We start from the raw sequence: 16,685 nt of genomic DNA, 5'->3' as shown, positions 1-16,685 counted from the left end.
ACCTTTGTCTGCACACTCCTGGGCCTGCAATCTTCAGGACCTGCACACTCCTGGGACAGCAGACACCTGGGCCTTCATACTCCTGGACCTGCGAACACTCGGGCCTGCATGAACCTGGGCTTGTACACTCCTGGGCCTGCAAACTTCAGGACCTGCACACTCCTGGGACAGCAGACACCTGGGCCTTCACACTCCTGGACCTGCGCACACTTGGACCTGCATAAACCTGGGCTTGTACACTCCTGGGCCTGCTCCCATCTATGCCTGCACACTCCTAGCCCTGTTCCCACCTGTGCCGGCACACTCCTGGGCCTGCACACTCCTGTCTCTGCACACTGCGGAGTCTGCACACGCCTTGGCCTGCACACTCCAGGACCTACACCCTCCTTGGCCTGCACACACCTTTGTCTGCACACTCCTGGGCCTGCAATCTTCAGGACCTGCACACTCCTGGGACAGCAGACACCTGGGCCTTCATACTCCTGGACCTGCGCACACTTGGACCTGCATAAACCTGGGCTTGTACACTCCTGGGCCTGCTCCCATCTATGCCTGCACACTCCTAGCCCTGTTCCCACCTGTGCCGGCACACTCCTGTCTCTGCACACTGCGGAGTCTGCACACGCCTTGGCCTGCACACTCCTGGGCCTGTACACTCCTCTGTCTGCTCACTCCTGGGCCTGCCCTCTCCTGGGTCCGCACAAATCCTCGTGTGCACATTCCAGAGCCTGCAAACTCCTGGGACTTCCCTCTCCTGGGCCTGCCCCCTATTCGGCCGGCCCTCTCCAGGACCTGCACATTCTTGGGCCTTCACACTACTGGGCCTGCTCCCACTTGTGCCTGCACACACCTGGCACTGCACACTCCTCGGCCTGCTCCCTCCTGTGCCTGCACACTCCTGGGCATGCACACTCCTGGGCCTGCACACTCCTGGATCTGTACACTCCTGGGCCTTCCCTGCATGGGCCTTCTCTAGCCTAGGCTTGCACACTGTTGGGCCCGCACACACCTGGATTGCACACTCATAGGCCTGCACACTCCAAGACATGCACAATGTTTAGCCTGAACACACCTGGGCCTGTATAATCCTGATTTTGCACACTCCTGGGCCTGAACACTGCTGGGCTGCACAGCCCAAGGCCTGTACAATCTTGGGCCTGCACAATCCTGTCTCTGCACACTGCGGAGTCTGCACACGCCTTGGCCTGCACACTCCTGGGCCTGTACACTCCAGGACCTACACCCTCCTTGGCCTGCACACACCTTTGTCTGCACACTCCTGGGCCTGCAATCTTCAGGACCTGCACACTCCTGGGACAGCAGACACCTGGGCCTTCATACTCCTGGACCTGTGAACACTCGGGCCTGCATGAACCTGGGCTTGTACACTCCTGGGCCTGCAAACTTCAGGACCTGCACACTTCTGGGACAGCAGACACCTGGGCCTTCACACTCCTGGACCTGCGCACACTTGGACCTGCATAAACCTGGGCTTGTACACTCCTGGGCCTGCTCCCATCTATGCCTGCACACTCCTAGCCCTGTTCCCACCTGTGCCGGCACACTCCTGGGCCTGCACACTCCTGTCTCTGCACACTCCAGTGTCTGCACACTCCTGGTCCTGCACACTCCTGGGCCTGTACACTCCTCTGTCTGCTCACTCCTGGGCCTGCCCTCTCCTGGGTCCGCACAAATCCTCGTGTGCACATTCCAGAGCCTGCAAACTCCTGGGCCTTCCCTCTCCTGGGCCTGCCCCCTATTCGGCCGGCCCTCTCCAGGACCTGCACATTCTTGGGCCTTCACACTACTGGGCCTGCTCCCACTTGTGCCTGCACACACCTGGCACTGCACACTCCTCGGCCTGCTCCCTCCTGTGCCTGCACACTCCTGGGCATGCACACTCCTGGGCCTGCACACTCCTGGATCTGTACACTCCTGGGCCTTCCCTGCATGGGCCTTCTCTGGCCTAGGCTTGCACACTGTTGGGCCCGCACACACCTGGATTGCACACTCATAGGCCTGCACACTCCAAGACATGCACAATGTTTAGCCTGAACACACCTGGGCCTGTATAATCCTGATTTTGCACACTCCTGGGCCTGAACACTGCTGGGCTGCACAGCCCAAGGCCTGTACAATCTTGGGCCTGCACAATCCTGTCTCTGCACACTGCGGAGTCTGCACACGCCTTGGCCTGCACACTCCTGGGCCTGTACACTCCAGGACCTACACCCTCCTTGGCCTGCACACACCTTTGTCTGCACACTCCTGGGCCTGCAATCTTCAGGACCTGCACACTCCTGGGACAGCAGACACCTGGGCCTTCATACTCCTGGACCTGCGAACACTCGGGCCTGCATGAACCTGGGCTTGTACACTCCTGGGCCTGCAAACTTCAGGACCTGCACACTCCTGGGACAGCAGACACCTGGGCCTTCATACTCCTGGACCTGCGAACACTCGGGCCTGCATGAACCTGGGCTTGTACACTCCTGGGCCTGCAAACTTCAGGACCTGCACACTCCTGGGACAGCAGACACCTGGGCCTTCATACTCCTGGACCTGCGCACACTTGGACCTGCATAAACCTGGGCTTGTACACTCCTGGGCCTGCTCCCATCTATGCCTGCACACTCCTAGCCCTGTTCCCACCTGTGCCGGCACACTCCTGGGCCTGCACACTCCTGTCTCTGCACACTCCAGTGTCTGCACACTCCTGGTCCTGCACACTCCTGGGCCTGTACACTCCTCTGTCTGCTCACTCCTGGGCCTGCCCTCTCCTGGGTCCGCACAAATCCTCGTGTGCACATTCCAGAGCCTGCAAACTCCTGGGCCTTCCCTCTCCTGGGCCTGCCCCCTATTCGGCCGGCCCTCTCCAGGACCTGCACATTCTTGGGCCTTCACACTACTGGGCCTGCTCCCACTTGTGCCTGCACACACCTGGCACTGCACACTCCTCGGCCTGCTCCCTCCTGTGCCTGCACACTCCTGGGCATGCACACTCCTGGGCCTGCACACTCCTGGATCTGTACACTCCTGGGCCTTCCCTGCATGGGCCTTCTCTGGCCTAGGCTTGCACACTGTTGGGCCCGCACACACCTGGATTGCACACTCATAGGCCTGCACACTCCAAGACATGCACAATGTTTAGCCTGAACACACCTGGGCCTGTATAATCCTGATTGTGCACACTCCTGGGCCTGAACACTGCTGGGCTGCACAGCCCAAGGCCTGTACAATCTTGGGCCTGCACAATCCTGTCTCTGCACACTGCAGAGTCTGCACACACCTTGGCCTGCACAACCTGGGCCTGTACACTCCAGGACCTACACCCTCCTTGGCCTCCACACACCTTTGTCTGCACACTCCTGGGCCTGCAATCTTCAGGACCTGCACACTCCTGGGACAGCAGACACCTGGGCCTTCACACTCCTGGACCTGCGCACACTTGGACCTGCATAAACCTGGGCTTGTACACTCCTGGGCCTGCTCCGATCTATGCCTGCACACTCCTAGCCCTGTTCCCACCTCTGCTGGCACACTCCTGGGCCTGCACACTCCTGTCTCTGCACACTGCGGAGTCTGCACACGCCTTGGCCTGCACACTCCAGGACCTACACCCTCCTTGGCCTGCACACACCTTTGTCTGCACACTCCTGGGCCTGCAATCTTCAGGACCTGCACACTCCTGGGACAGTAGACACCTGGGCCTTCATACTCCTGGACCTGCGAACACTCAGGCCTGCATGAACCTGGGCTTGTACACTCCTGGGCCTGCAAACTTCAGGACCTGCACACTCCTGGGACAGCAGACACCTGGGCCTTCACACTCCTGGACCTGCGCACACTTGGACCTGCATAAACCTGGGCTTGTACACTCCTGGGCCTGCTCCCATCTATGCCTGCACACTCCTAGCCCTGTTCCCACCTGTGCCGGCACACTCCTGGGCCTGCACACTCCTGTCTCTGCACACTCCAGTGTCTGCACACTCCTGGTCCTGCACACTCCTGGGCCTGTACACTCCTCTGTCTGCTCACTCCTGGGCCTGCCCTCTCCTGGGTCCGCACAAATCCTCGTGTGCACATTCCACAGCCTGCAAACTCCTGGGCCTTCCCTCTCCTGGGCCTGCCCCCTATTCGGCCGGCCCTCTCCAGGACCTGCACATTCTTGGGCCTTCACACTACTGGGCCTGCTCCCACTTGTGCCTGCACACACCTGGCACTGCACACTCCTCGGCCTGCTCCCTCCTGTGCCTGCACACTCCTGGGCATGCACACTCCTGGGCCTGCACACTCCTGGATCTGTACACTCCTGGGCCTTCCCTGCATGGGCCTTCTCTGGCCTAGGCTTGCACACTGTTGGGCCCGCACACACCTGGATTGCACACTCATAGGCCTGCACACTCCAAGACATGCACAGTGTTTAGCCTGAACACACCTGGGCCTGTATAATCCTGATTTTGCACACTCCTGGGCCTGAACACTGCTGGGCTGCACAGCCCAAGGCCTGTACAATCTTGGGCCTGCACAATCCTGTCTCTGCACACTGCGGAGTCTGCACACACCTTGGCCTGCACACTCCTGGGCCTGTACACTACAGGACCTACACCCTCCTTGGCCTGCACACACCTTTGTCTGCACACTCCTGGGCCTGCAATCTTCAGGACCTGCACACTCCTGGGACAGCAGACACCTGGGCCTTCATACTCCTGGACCTGCGAACACTCGGGCCTGCATGAACCTGGGCTTGTACACTCCTGGGCCTGCAAACTTCAGGACCTGCACACTCCTGGGACAGCAGACACCTGGGCCTTCATACTCCTGGACCTGCGAACACTCGGGCCTGCATGAACCTGGGCTTGTACACTCCTGGGCCTGCAAACTTCAGGACCTGCACACTCCTGGGACAGCAGACACCTGGGCCTTCATACTCCTGGACCTGCGAACACTCGGGCCTGCATGAACCTGGGCTTGTACACTCCTGGGCCTGCAAACTTCAGGACCTGCACACTCCTGGGACAGCAGACACCTGGGCCTTCATACTCCTGGACCTGCGCACACTTGGACCTGCATAAACCTGGGCTTGTACACTCCTGGGCCTGCTCCCATCTATGCCTGCACACTCCTAGCCCTGTTCCCACCTGTGCCGGCACACTCCTGGGCCTGCACACTCCTGTCTCTGCACACTCCAGTGTCTGCACACTCCTGGTCCTGCACACTCCTGGGCCTGTACACTCCTCTCTCTGCTCACTCCTGGGCCTGCCCTCTCCTGGGTCCGCACAAATCCTCGTGTGCACATTCCAGAGCCTGCAAACTCCTGGGCCTTCCCTCTCCTGGGCCTGCCCCCTATTCGGCCGCCCCTCTCCAGGACCTGCACATTCTTGGGCCTTCACACTACTGGGCCTGCTCCCACTTGTGCCTGCACACACCTGGCACTGCACACTCCTCGGCCTGCTCCCTCCTGTGCCTGCACACTGCTGGGCATGCACACTCCTGGGCCTGCACACTCCTGGATCTGCACACTCCTGGGCCTTCCCTGCATGGGCCTTCTCTGGCCTAGGCTTGCACACTGTTGGGCCCGCACACACGTGGATTGCACACTCATAGGCCTGCACACTCCAAGACATGCACAATGTTTAGCCTGAACACACCTGGGCCTGTATAATCCTGATTTTGCACACTCCTGGGCCTGAACACTGCTGGGCTGCACAGCCCAAGGCCTGTACAATCTTGGGCCTGCACAATCCTGTCTCTGCACACTGCGGAGTCTGCACACGCCTTGGCCCGCACACTCCTGGGCCTGTACACTCCAGGACCTACACCCTCCTTGGCCTGCACACACCTTTGTCTGCACACTCCTGGGCCTGCAATCTTCAGGACCTGCACACTCCTGGGACAGCAGACACCTGGGCCTTCATACTCCTGGACCTGTGAACACTCGGGCCTGCATGAACCTGGGCTTGTACACTCCTGGGCCTGCAAACTTCAGGACCTGCACACTTCTGGGACAGCAGACACCTGGGCCTTCACACTCCTAGACCTGCGCACACTTGGACCTGCATAAACCTGGGCTTGTACACTCCTGGGCCTGCTCCCATCTATGCCTGCACACTCCTAGCCCTGTTCCCACCTGTGCCGGCACTCTCCTGGGCCTGCACACTCCTGTCTCTGCACACTCCAGTGTCTGCACACTCCTGGTCCTGCACACTCCTGGGCCTGTACACTCCTCTGTCTGCTCACTCCTGGGCCTGCCCTCTCCTGGGTCCGCACAAATCCTCGTGTGCACATTCCAGAGCCTGCAAACTCCTGGGCCTTCCCTCTCCTGGGCCTGCCCCCTATTCGGCCGGCCCTCTCCAGGACCTGCACATTCTTGGGCCTTCACACTACTGGGCCTGCTCCCACTTGTGCCTGCACACACCTGGCACTGCACACTCCTCGGCCTGCTCCCTCCTGTGCCTGCACACTCCTGGGCATGCACACTCCTGGGCCTGCACACTCCTGGATCTGTACACTCCTGGGCCTTCCCTGCATGGGCCTTCTCTGGCCTAGGCTTGCACACTGTTGGGCCCGCACACACCTGGATTGCACACTCATAGGCCTGCACACTCCAAGACATGCACAATGTTTAGCCTGAACACACCTGGGCCTGTATAATCCTGATTTTGCACACTCCTGGGCCTGAACACTGCTGGGCTGCACAGCCCAAGGCCTGTACAATCTTGGGCCTGCACAATCCTGTCTCTGCACACTGCGGAGTCTGCACACGCCTTGGCCTGCACACTCCTGGGCCTGTACACTCCAGGACCTACACCCTCCTTGGCCTGCACACACCTTTGTCTGCACACTCCTGGGCCTGCAATCTTCAGGACCTGCACACTCCTGGGACAGCAGACACCTGGGCCTTCATACTCCTGGACCTGCGAACACTCGGGCCTGCATGAACCTGGGCTTGTACACTCCTGGGCCTGCAAACTTCAGGACCTGCACACTCCTGGGACAGCAGACACCTGGGCCTTCATACTCCTGGACCTGCGAACACTCGGGCCTGCATGAACCTGGGCTTGTACACTCCTGGGCCTGCAAACTTCAGGACCTGCACACTCCTGGGACAGCAGACACCTGGGCCTTCATACTCCTGGACCTGCGCACACTTGGACCTGCATAAACCTGGGCTTGTACACTCCTGGGCCTGCTCCCATCTATGCCTGCACACTCCTAGCCCTGTTCCCACCTGTGCCGGCACACTCCTGGGCCTGCACACTCCTGTCTCTGCACACTCCAGTGTCTGCACACTCCTGGTCCTGCACACTCCTGGGCCTGTACACTCCTCTGTCTGCTCACTCCTGGGCCTGCCCTCTCCTGGGTCCGCACAAATCCTCGTGTGCACATTCCAGAGCCTGCAAACTCCTGGGCCTTCCCTCTCCTGGGCCTGCCCCCTATTCAGCCGGCCCTCTCCAGGACCTGCACATTCTTGGGCCTTCACACTACTGGGCCTGCTCCCACTTGTGCCTGCACACACCTGGCACTGCACACTCCTCGGCCTGCTCCCTCCTGTGCCTGCACACTCCTGGGCATGCACACTCCTGGGCCTGCACACTCCTGGATCTGTACACTCCTGGGCCTTCCCTGCATGGGCCTTCTCTGGCCTAGGCTTGCACACTGTTGGGCCCGCACACACCTGGATTGCACACTCATAGGCCTGCACACTCCAACACATGCACAATGTTTAGCCTGAACACACCTGGGCCTGTATAATCCTGATTGTGCACACTCCTGGGCCTGAACACTGCTGGGCTGCACAGCCCAAGGCCTGTACAATCTTGGGCCTGCAAAATCCTGTCTCTGCACACTGCAGAGTCTGCACACACCTTGGCCTGCACAACCTGGGCCTGTACACTCCAGGACCTACACAGTCCTTGGCCTCCACACACCTTTGTCTGCACACTCCTGGGCCTGCAATCTTCAGGACCTGCACACTCCTGGGACAGCAGACACCTGGGCCTTCACACTCCTGGACCTGCGCACACTTGGACCTGCATAAACCTGGGCTTGTACACTCCTGGGCCTGCTCCCATCTATGCCTGCACACTCCTAGCCCTGTTCCCACCTCTGCTGGCACACTCCTGGGCCTGCACACTCCTGTCTCTGCACACTGCGGAGTCTGCACACGCCTTGGCCTGCACACTCCTGGGCCTGTAAACTCCAGGACCTACACCCTCCTTGGCCTGCACACACCTTTGTCTGCACACTCCTGGGCCTGCAATCTTCAGGACCTGCACACTCCTGGGACAGCAGACACCTGGGCCTTCATACTCCTGGACCTGCGAACACTCGGGCCTGCATGAACCTGGGCTTGTACACTCCTGGGCCTGCAAACTTCAGGACCTGCACACTCCTGGGACAGCAGACACCTGGGCCTTCATACTCATGGACCTGCGCACACTTGGACCTGCATAAACCTGGGCTTGTACACTCCTGGGCCTGCTCCCATCTATGCCTGCACACTCCTAGCCCTGTTCCCACCTGTGCCGGCACACTCCTGGGCCTGCACACTCCTGTCTCTGCACACTCCAGTGTCTGCACACTCCTGGTCCTGCACACTCCTGGGCCTGTACACTCCTCTCTCTGCTCACTCCTGGGCCTGCCCTCTCCTGGGTCCGCACAAATCCTCGTGTGCACATTCCAGAGCCTGCAAACTCCTGGGCCTTCCCTCTCCTGGGCCTGCCCCCTATTCGGCCGGCCCTCTCCAGGACCTGCACATTCTTGGGCCTTCACACTACTGGGCCTGCTCCCACTTGTGCCTGCACACACCTGGGACTGCACACTCCTCGGCCTGCTCCCTCCTGTGCCTGCACACTCCTGCGCATGCACACTCCTGGGCCTGCACACTCCTGGATCTGTACACTCCTGGGCCTTCCCTGCATGGGCCTTCTCTGGCCTAGGCTTGCACACTGTTGGGCCCGCACACACCTGGATTGCACACTCATAGGCCTGCACACTCCAAGACATGCACAATGTTTAGCCTGAACACACCTGGGCCTGTATAATCCTGATTTTGCACACCCCTGGGCCTGAACACTGCTGGGCTGCACAGCCCAAGGCCTGTACAATCTTGGGCCTGCACAATCCTGTCTCTGCACACTGCGGAGTCTGCACACGCCTTGGCCTGCACACTCCTGGGCCTGTACACTCCAGGACCTACACCCTCCTTGGCCTGCACACACCTTTGTCTGCACACTCCTGGCCTGCAATCTTCAGGACCTGCACACTCCTGGGACAGCAGACACCTGGGCCTTCATACTCCTGTACCTGCGAACACTCGGGCCTGCATGAACCTGGGCTTGTACACTCCTGGGCCTGCAAACTTCAGGACCTGCACACTCCTGGGACAGCAGACATCTGGGCCTTCATACTCCTGGACCTGCGAACACTCGGGCCTGCATGAACCTGGGCTTGTACACTCCTGGGCCTGCAAACTTCAGGACCTGCACACTCCTGGGACAGCAGACACCTGGGCCTTCACACTCCTGGACCTGCGCACACTTGGACCTGCATAAACCTGGGCTTGTACACTCCTGGGCCTGCTCCCATCTATGCCTGCACACTCCTAGGCCTGTTCCCACCTGTGCCGGCACACTCCTGGGCCTGCACACTCCTGTCTCTGCACACTCCAGTGTCTGCACACTCCTGGTCCTGCACACTCCTGGGCCTGTACACTCCTCTCTCTGCTCACTCCTGGGCCTGCCCTCTCCTGGGTCCGCACAAATCCTCGTGTGCACATTCCAGAGCCTGCAAACTCCTGGGCCTTCCCTCTCCTGGGCCTGCCCCCTATTCGGCCGGCCCTCTCCAGGACCTGCACATTCTTGGGCCTTCACACTACTGGGCCTGCTCCCACTTGTGCCTGCACACACCTGGGACTGCACACTCCTCGGCCTGCTCCCTCCTATGCCTGCACACTCCTGGGCATGCACACTCCTGGGCCTGCACACTCCTGGATCTGTACACTCCTGGGCCTTCCCTGCATGGGCCTTCTCTGGCCTAGGCTTGCACACTGTTGGGCCCGCACACACCTGGATTGCACACTCATAGGCCTGCACACTCCAAGACATGCACAGTGTTTAGCCTGAACACACCTGGGCCTGTATAATCCTGATTTTGCACACTCCTGGGCCTGAACACTGCTGGGCTGCACAGCCCAAGGCCTGTACAATCTTGGGCCTGCACAATCCTGTCTCTGCACACTGCGGAGTCTGCACACACCTTGGCCTGCACACTCCTGGGCCTGTGCACTCCAGGACCTACACCCTCCTTGGCCTGCACACACCTTTGTCTGCACACTCCTGGGCCTGCAATCTTCAGGACCTGCACACTCCTGGGACAGCAGACACCAGGGCCTTCATACTCCTGGACCTGCGAACACTCGGGCCTGCATGAACCTGGGCTTGTACTCTCCTGGGCCTGCAAACTTCAGGACCTGCACACTCCTGGGACAGCAGACACCTGGGCCTTCATACTCCTGGACCTGCGAACACTCGGGCCTGCATGAACCTGGGCTTGTACACTCCTGGGCCTGCAAACTTCAGGACCTGCACACTCCTGGGACAGCAGACACCTGGGCCTTCATACTCCTGGACCTGCGCACACTTGGACCTGCATAAACCTGGGCTTGTACACTCCTGGGCCTGCTCCCATCTATGCCTGCACACTCCTAGGCCTGTTCCCACCTGTGCCGGCACACTCCTGGGCCTGCACACTCCTGTCTCTGCACACTCCAGTGTCTGCACACTCCTGGTCCTGCACACTCCTGGGCCTGTACACTCCTCTCTCTGCTCACTCCTGGGCCTGCCCTCTCCTGGGTCCGCACAAATCCTCGTGTGCACATTCCAGAGCCTGCAAACTCCTGGGCCTTCCCTCTCCTGGGCCTGCCCCCTATTCGGCCGGCCCTCTCCAGGACCTGCACATTCTTGGGCCTTCACACTACTGGGCCTGCTCCCACTTGTGCCTGCACACACCTGGGACTGCACACTCCTCGGCCTGCTCCCTCCTGTGCCTGCACACTCCTGGGCATGCACACTCCTGGGCCTGCACACTCCTGGATCTGTACACTCCTGGGCCTTCCCTGCATGGGCCTTCTCTGGCCTAGGCTTGCACACTGTTGGGCCCGCACACACCTGGATTGCACACTCATAGGCCTGCACACTCCAAGACATGCACAATGTTTAGCCTGAACACACCTGGGCCTGTATAATCCTGATTTTGCACACCCCTGGGCCTGAACACTGCTGGGCTGCACAGCCCAAGGCCTGTACAATCTTGGGCCTGCACAATCCTGTCTCTGCACACTGCGGAGTCTGCACACGCCTTGGCCTGCACACTCCTGGGCCTGTACACTCCAGGACCTACACCCTCCTTGGCCTGCACACACCTTTGTCTGCACACTCCTGGGCCTGCAATCTTCAGGACCTGCACACTCCTGGGACAGCAGACACCTGGGCCTTCATACTCCTGGACCTGCGCACACTTGGACCTGCATAAACCTGGGCTTTTACACTCCTGGGCCTGCTCCCATCTATGCCTGCACACTCCTAGCCCTGTTCCCACCTGTGCCGGCACACTCCTGGGCCTGCACACTCCTCTCTCTGCACACTGCGGAGTCTGCACACGCCTTGGCCTGCACACTCCAGGACCTACACCCTCCTTGACCTGCACACACATTTGTCTGCACACTCCTGGGCCTGCAATCTTCAGGACCTGCACACTCCTGGGACAGCAGACACCTGGGCCTTCATACTCCTGGACCTGCGAACACTCGGGCCTGCATGAACCTGGGCTTGTACACTCCTGGGCCTGCAAACTTCAGGACCTGCACACTCCTGGGACAGCAGACACCTGGGCCTTCACACTCCTGGACCTGCGCACACTTGGACCTGCATAAACCTGGGCTTGTACACTCCTGGGCCTGCTCCCATCTATGCCCGCACAATCCTAGCCCTGTTCCCACCTGTGCCGGCACACTCCTGGGCCTGCACACTCCTGTCTCTGCACACTCCAGTGTCTGCACACTCCTGGTCCTGCACACTCCTGGGCCTGTACACTCCTCTCTCTGCTCACTCCTGGGCCTGCCCTCTCCTGGGTCCGCACAAATCCTCGTGTGCACATTCCACAGCCTGCAAACTCCTGGGCCTTCCCTCTCCTTGGCCTGACCCTATTCGGCCGGCCCTCTCCAGGACCTGCACATTCTTGGGCCTTCACACTACTGGGCCTCCTCCCACTTGTGCCTGCACACACCTGGCACTGCACACTCCTCGGCCTGCTCCCTCCTGTGCCTGCACACTCCTGGGCATGCACACTCCTGGGCCTGCACAATCCTGGATCTGTACACTCCTGGGCCTTCCCTGCATGGGCCTTCTCTGGCTTAGGCTTGCACACTGTTGGGCCCGCACACACCTGGATTGCACACTCATAGGCCTGCACACTCCAAGACATGCACAATGTTTAGCCTGAACACACCTGGGCCTGTATAATCCTGATTTTGCACACTCCTGGGCCTGAACACTGCTGGGCGGCACAGCCCAAGGCCTGTACAATCTTGGGCCTGCACAATCCTGTCTCTGCACACTGCGGAGTCTGCACACGCCTTGGCCTGCACACTCCTGGGCTTGTACACTCCAGGACCTACACCCTCCTTGGCCTGCACACACCTTTGTCTGCACACTCCTGGGCCTGCAATCTTCAGGACCTGCACACTCCTGGGACAGCAGACACCTGGGCCTTCATACTCCTAGACCTGCGAACACTCGGGCCTGCATGAACCTGGGCTTGTACACTCCTGGGCCTGCAAACTTCAGGACCTGCACACTCCTGGGACAGCAGACACCTGGGCCTTCACACTCCTGGACCAGCGCACACTTGGACCTGTATAAACCTGGGCTTGTACACTCCTGGGCCTGCTCCCATCTATGCCTGCACACTCCTAGCCCTGTTCCCACCTGTGCCGGCACACTCCTGGGCCTGCACACTCCTGTCTCTGCACACTGCGGAGTCTGCACACGCCTTGGCCTGCACACTCCAGGACCTACACCCTCCTTGGCCTGCACACACCTTTGTCTGCACACTCCTGGGCCTGCAATCATCAGGACCTGCACACTCCTGGGACAGCAGACACCTGGGCCTTCATACTCCTGGACCTGCGAACACTCGGGCCTGCATGAACCTGGGCTTGTACACTCCTGGGCCTGCAAACTTCAGGACCTGCACATTCCTGGGACAGCAGACACCTGGGCCTTCACACTCCTGGACCGGCACACACTTGGACCTGCATAAACCTGGGCTTGTACACTCCTGGGCCTGCTCTCATCTATGCCTGCACACTCCTAGCCCTGTTCCCACCTGTGCCGGCACACTCCTGGGCCTGCACACTCCTGTCTCTGCACACTCCAGTGTCTGCACACTCCTGGTCCTGCACACTCCTGGGCCTGTACACTCCTCTCTCTGCTCACTCCTGGGCCTGCCCTCTCCTGGGTCCGCACAAATCCTCGTGTGCACATTCCAGAGCCTGCAAACTCCTGGGCCTTCCCACTCCTGGGCCTTCCCTCTCCTGGGCCTGCCCCCTATTCGGCCGGCCCTCTCCAGGACCTGCACATTCTTGGGCCTTCACACTACTGGGCCTGCTCCCACTTGTGCCTGCACACACCTGGCACTGCACACTCCTCGGCCTGCTCCCTCCTGTGCCTGCACACTCCTAGGCATGCACACTCCTGGGCCTGCACACTCCTGGATCTGTACACTCCTGGGCCTTCCCTGCATGGGCCTTCTCTGGCCTAGGCTTGCACACTTTGGGCCCGCACACACCTGGATTGCACACTCATAGGCCTGCACACTCCAAGACATGCACAATATTTAGCCTGAACACACCTGGGCCTGTATAATCCTGATTTTGCACACTCCTGGGCCTGAACACTGCTGGGCTGCACAGCCCAAGGCCTGTACAATCTTGGGCCTGCACAATCCTGTCTCTGCACACTGCGGAGTCTGCACACACCTTGGCCTGCACACTCCTGGGCCTGTACACTCCAGGACCTACACCCTCCTTGGCCTGCACACACCTTTGTCTGCACACTCCTGGGCCTGCAATCTTCAGGACCTGCACACTCCTGGGACAGCAGACACCTGGGCCTTCATACTCCTGGACCTGCGAACACTCGGGCCTGCATGAACCTGGGCTTGTACACTCCTGGGCCTGCAAACATCAGGACCTGCACACTCCTGGGACAGCAGACACCTGGGCCTTCACACTCCTGGACCTGCGCACACTTGGACCTGCATAAACCTGGGCTTTTACACTCCTGGGCCTGCTCCCATCTATGCCTGCACACTCCTAGCCCTGTTCCCACCTGTGCCGGCACACTCCTGGGCCTGCACACTCCTGTCTCTGCACACTGCGGAGTCTGCACACACCTTGGCCTGCACACTCCAGGACCTACACCCTCCTTGGCCTGCACACACCTTTGTCTGCACACTCCTGGGCCTGCAATCTTCAGGACCTGCACACTCCTGGGACAGCAGACACCTGGGCCTTCATACTCCTGGACCTGCGAACACTCGGGCCTGCATGAACCTGGGCTTGTACACTCCTGGGCCTGCAAACTTCAGGACCTGCACACTCCTGGGACAGCAGACACCTGGGCCTTCACACTCCTGGACCTGCGCACACTTGGACCTGCATAAACCTGGGCTTGTACACTCCTGGGCCTGCTCCCATCTATGCCTGCACACTCCTAGCCCTGTTCCCACCTGTGCCGGCACACTCCTGGGCCTGCACACTCCTGTCTCTGCACACTCCAGTGTCTGCACACTCCTGGTCCTGCACACTCCTGGGCCTGTACACTCCTCTCTCTGCTCACTCCTGGGCCTGCCCTCTCCTGGGTCCGCACAAATCCTCGTGTGCACATTCCAGAGCCTGCAAACTCCTGGGCCTTCCCTCTCCTGGGCCTGCCCCCTATTCGGCCGGCCGTCTCCAGGACCTGCACATTCTTGGGCCTTCACACTACTGGGCCTGCTCCCACTTGTGCCTGCACACACCTGGCACTGCACACTCCTCGGCCTGCTCCCTCCTGTGCCTGCACACTCCTGGGCCTGCACACTCCTGGATCTGTACACTCCTGGGCCTTCCCTGCATGGGCCTTCTCTGGCCTACGCTTGCACACTGTTGGGCCCGCACACACCTGGATTGCACACTCATAGGCCTGCACACTCCAAGACATGCACAATGTTTAGCCTGAACACACCTGGGCCTGTATAATCCTGATTTTGCACACTCCTGGGCCTGAACACTTCTGGGCGGCACAGCCCAAGGCCTGTACAATCTTGGGCCTGCACAATCCTGTCTCTGCACACTGCGGAGTCTGCACACGCCTTGGCCTGCACACTCCTGGGCCTGTAAACTCCAGGACCTACACCCTCCTTGGCCTGCACACACCTTTGTCTGCACACTCCTGGGCCTGCAATCTTCAGGACCTGCACACTCCTGGGACAGCAGACACCTGGGCCTTCATACTCCTGGACCTGCGAACACTCGGGCCTGCATGAACCTGGGCTTGTACACTCCTGGGCCTGCAAACTTCAGGACCTGCACACTCCTGGGACAGCAGACACCTGGGCCTTCATACTCCTGGACCTGCGAACACTCGGGCCTGCATGAACCTGGGCTTGTACACTCCTGGGCCTGCAAACTTCAGGACCTGCACACTCCTGGGACAGCAGACACCTGGGCCTTCATACTCCCGAACCTGCGCACACTTGGACCTGCATAAACCTGGGCTTGTACACTCCTGGGCCTGCTCCCATCTATGCCTGCACACTCCTAGCCCTGTTCCCACCTGTGCCGGCACACTCCTGGGCCTGCACACTCCTGTCTCTGCACACTCCAGTGTCTGCACACTCCTGGTCCTGCACACTCCTGGGCCTGTACACTCCTCTCTCTGCTCACTCCTGGGCCTGCCCTCTCCTGGGTCCGCACAAATCCTCGTGTGCACATTCCAGAGCCTGCAAACTCCTGGGCCTTCCCTCTCCTGGGCCTGCCCCCTATTCGGCCAGCCCTCTCCAGGACCTGCACATTCTTGGGCCTTCACACTACTGGGCCTGCTCCCACTTGTGCCTGCACACACCTGGCACTGCACACTCCTCGGCCTGCTCCCTCCTGTGCCTGCACACTCCTGGGCATGCACACTCCTGGGCCTGCACACTCCTGGATCTGTACACTCCTGGGCCTTCCCTGCATGGGCCTTCTCTGGCCTAGGCTTGCACACTGTTGGGCCCGCACACACCTGGATTGCACACTCATAGGCCTGCACACTCCAAGACATGCACAATGTTTAGCCTGAACACACCTGGGCCTGTATAATCCTGATTTTGCACACTCCTGGGCCTGAACACTGCTGGGCTGCACAGCCCAAGGCCTGTACAATCTTGGGCCTGCACAATCCTGTCTCTGCACACTGCGGAGTCTGCACACACCTTGGCCTGCACACTCCTGGGCCTGTACACTCCAGGACCTACACCCTCCTTGGCCTGCACACACCTTTGTCTCCACACTCCTGGGCCTGCAATCTTCAGGACCTGCACACTCCTGGGACAGCAGACACCTGGGCCTTCATACTCCTGGACCTGCGAACACTCGGGCCTGC

General features: G+C 60.2%; 1 protein-coding gene across 3 annotated transcripts; it reads right to left on the bottom strand.

Moving 5' to 3' along the window:
• Positions 1-248: 248 nt before the first annotated feature.
• Positions 249-2,432, bottom strand: LOC140695190 (uncharacterized). 3 transcript variants are annotated; one of them, XR_012070894.1, is made up of 2 exons: positions 2,317-2,392; positions 249-466 (listed from the first exon to the last, which is right to left on the bottom strand). XR_012070894.1 is itself a non-coding variant. In XM_072958057.1 (2 exons), exons 1-2 carry the CDS (start codon positions 2,035-2,037, stop codon positions 1,023-1,025), a joined length of 903 nt encoding a protein of 300 aa, XP_072814158.1. In that variant the 5' UTR covers positions 2,038-2,304; the 3' UTR covers positions 1,000-1,022. The 3 variants fall into 3 exon arrangements, 1 of the variants encoding a protein (XP_072814158.1); XM_072958057.1 differs by lacking the exons at positions 249-466; positions 2,317-2,392 and adding exons at positions 1,000-1,327; positions 1,440-2,304; XR_012070893.1 differs by lacking the exon at positions 249-466 and adding an exon at positions 1,087-1,327 and having other exon boundaries at positions 2,317-2,432.
• Between the last annotated feature and the right edge of the window lie 14,253 nt (positions 2,433-16,685).

Source organism: Vicugna pacos, unplaced genomic scaffold (genome assembly GCF_048564905.1).
Source record: "Vicugna pacos unplaced genomic scaffold, VicPac4 scaffold_187, whole genome shotgun sequence".
Lineage (NCBI taxonomy): Eukaryota > Metazoa > Chordata > Mammalia > Artiodactyla > Camelidae > Vicugna > Vicugna pacos.
This window is presented reverse-complemented; position numbering and strand designations above follow the sequence as displayed.

What these genes read in the sequence shown, in the direction of transcription:
- LOC140695190 (XM_072958057.1), bottom strand. Translation starts at nt 2,037, where the DNA reads ATGTCTTGGAGTGTGCAGGCCTATGAGTGTGCAATCCAGGTGTGTGCG. An exon ending in CCAGGAGTGTGAAGGCCCAG is followed by an intron (nt 1,328 to 1,439) that starts GTGTCTGCTGTC and finishes ATGAAGGCCCAG; the next exon opens with GTGTCTGCTGTCCCAGGAGT.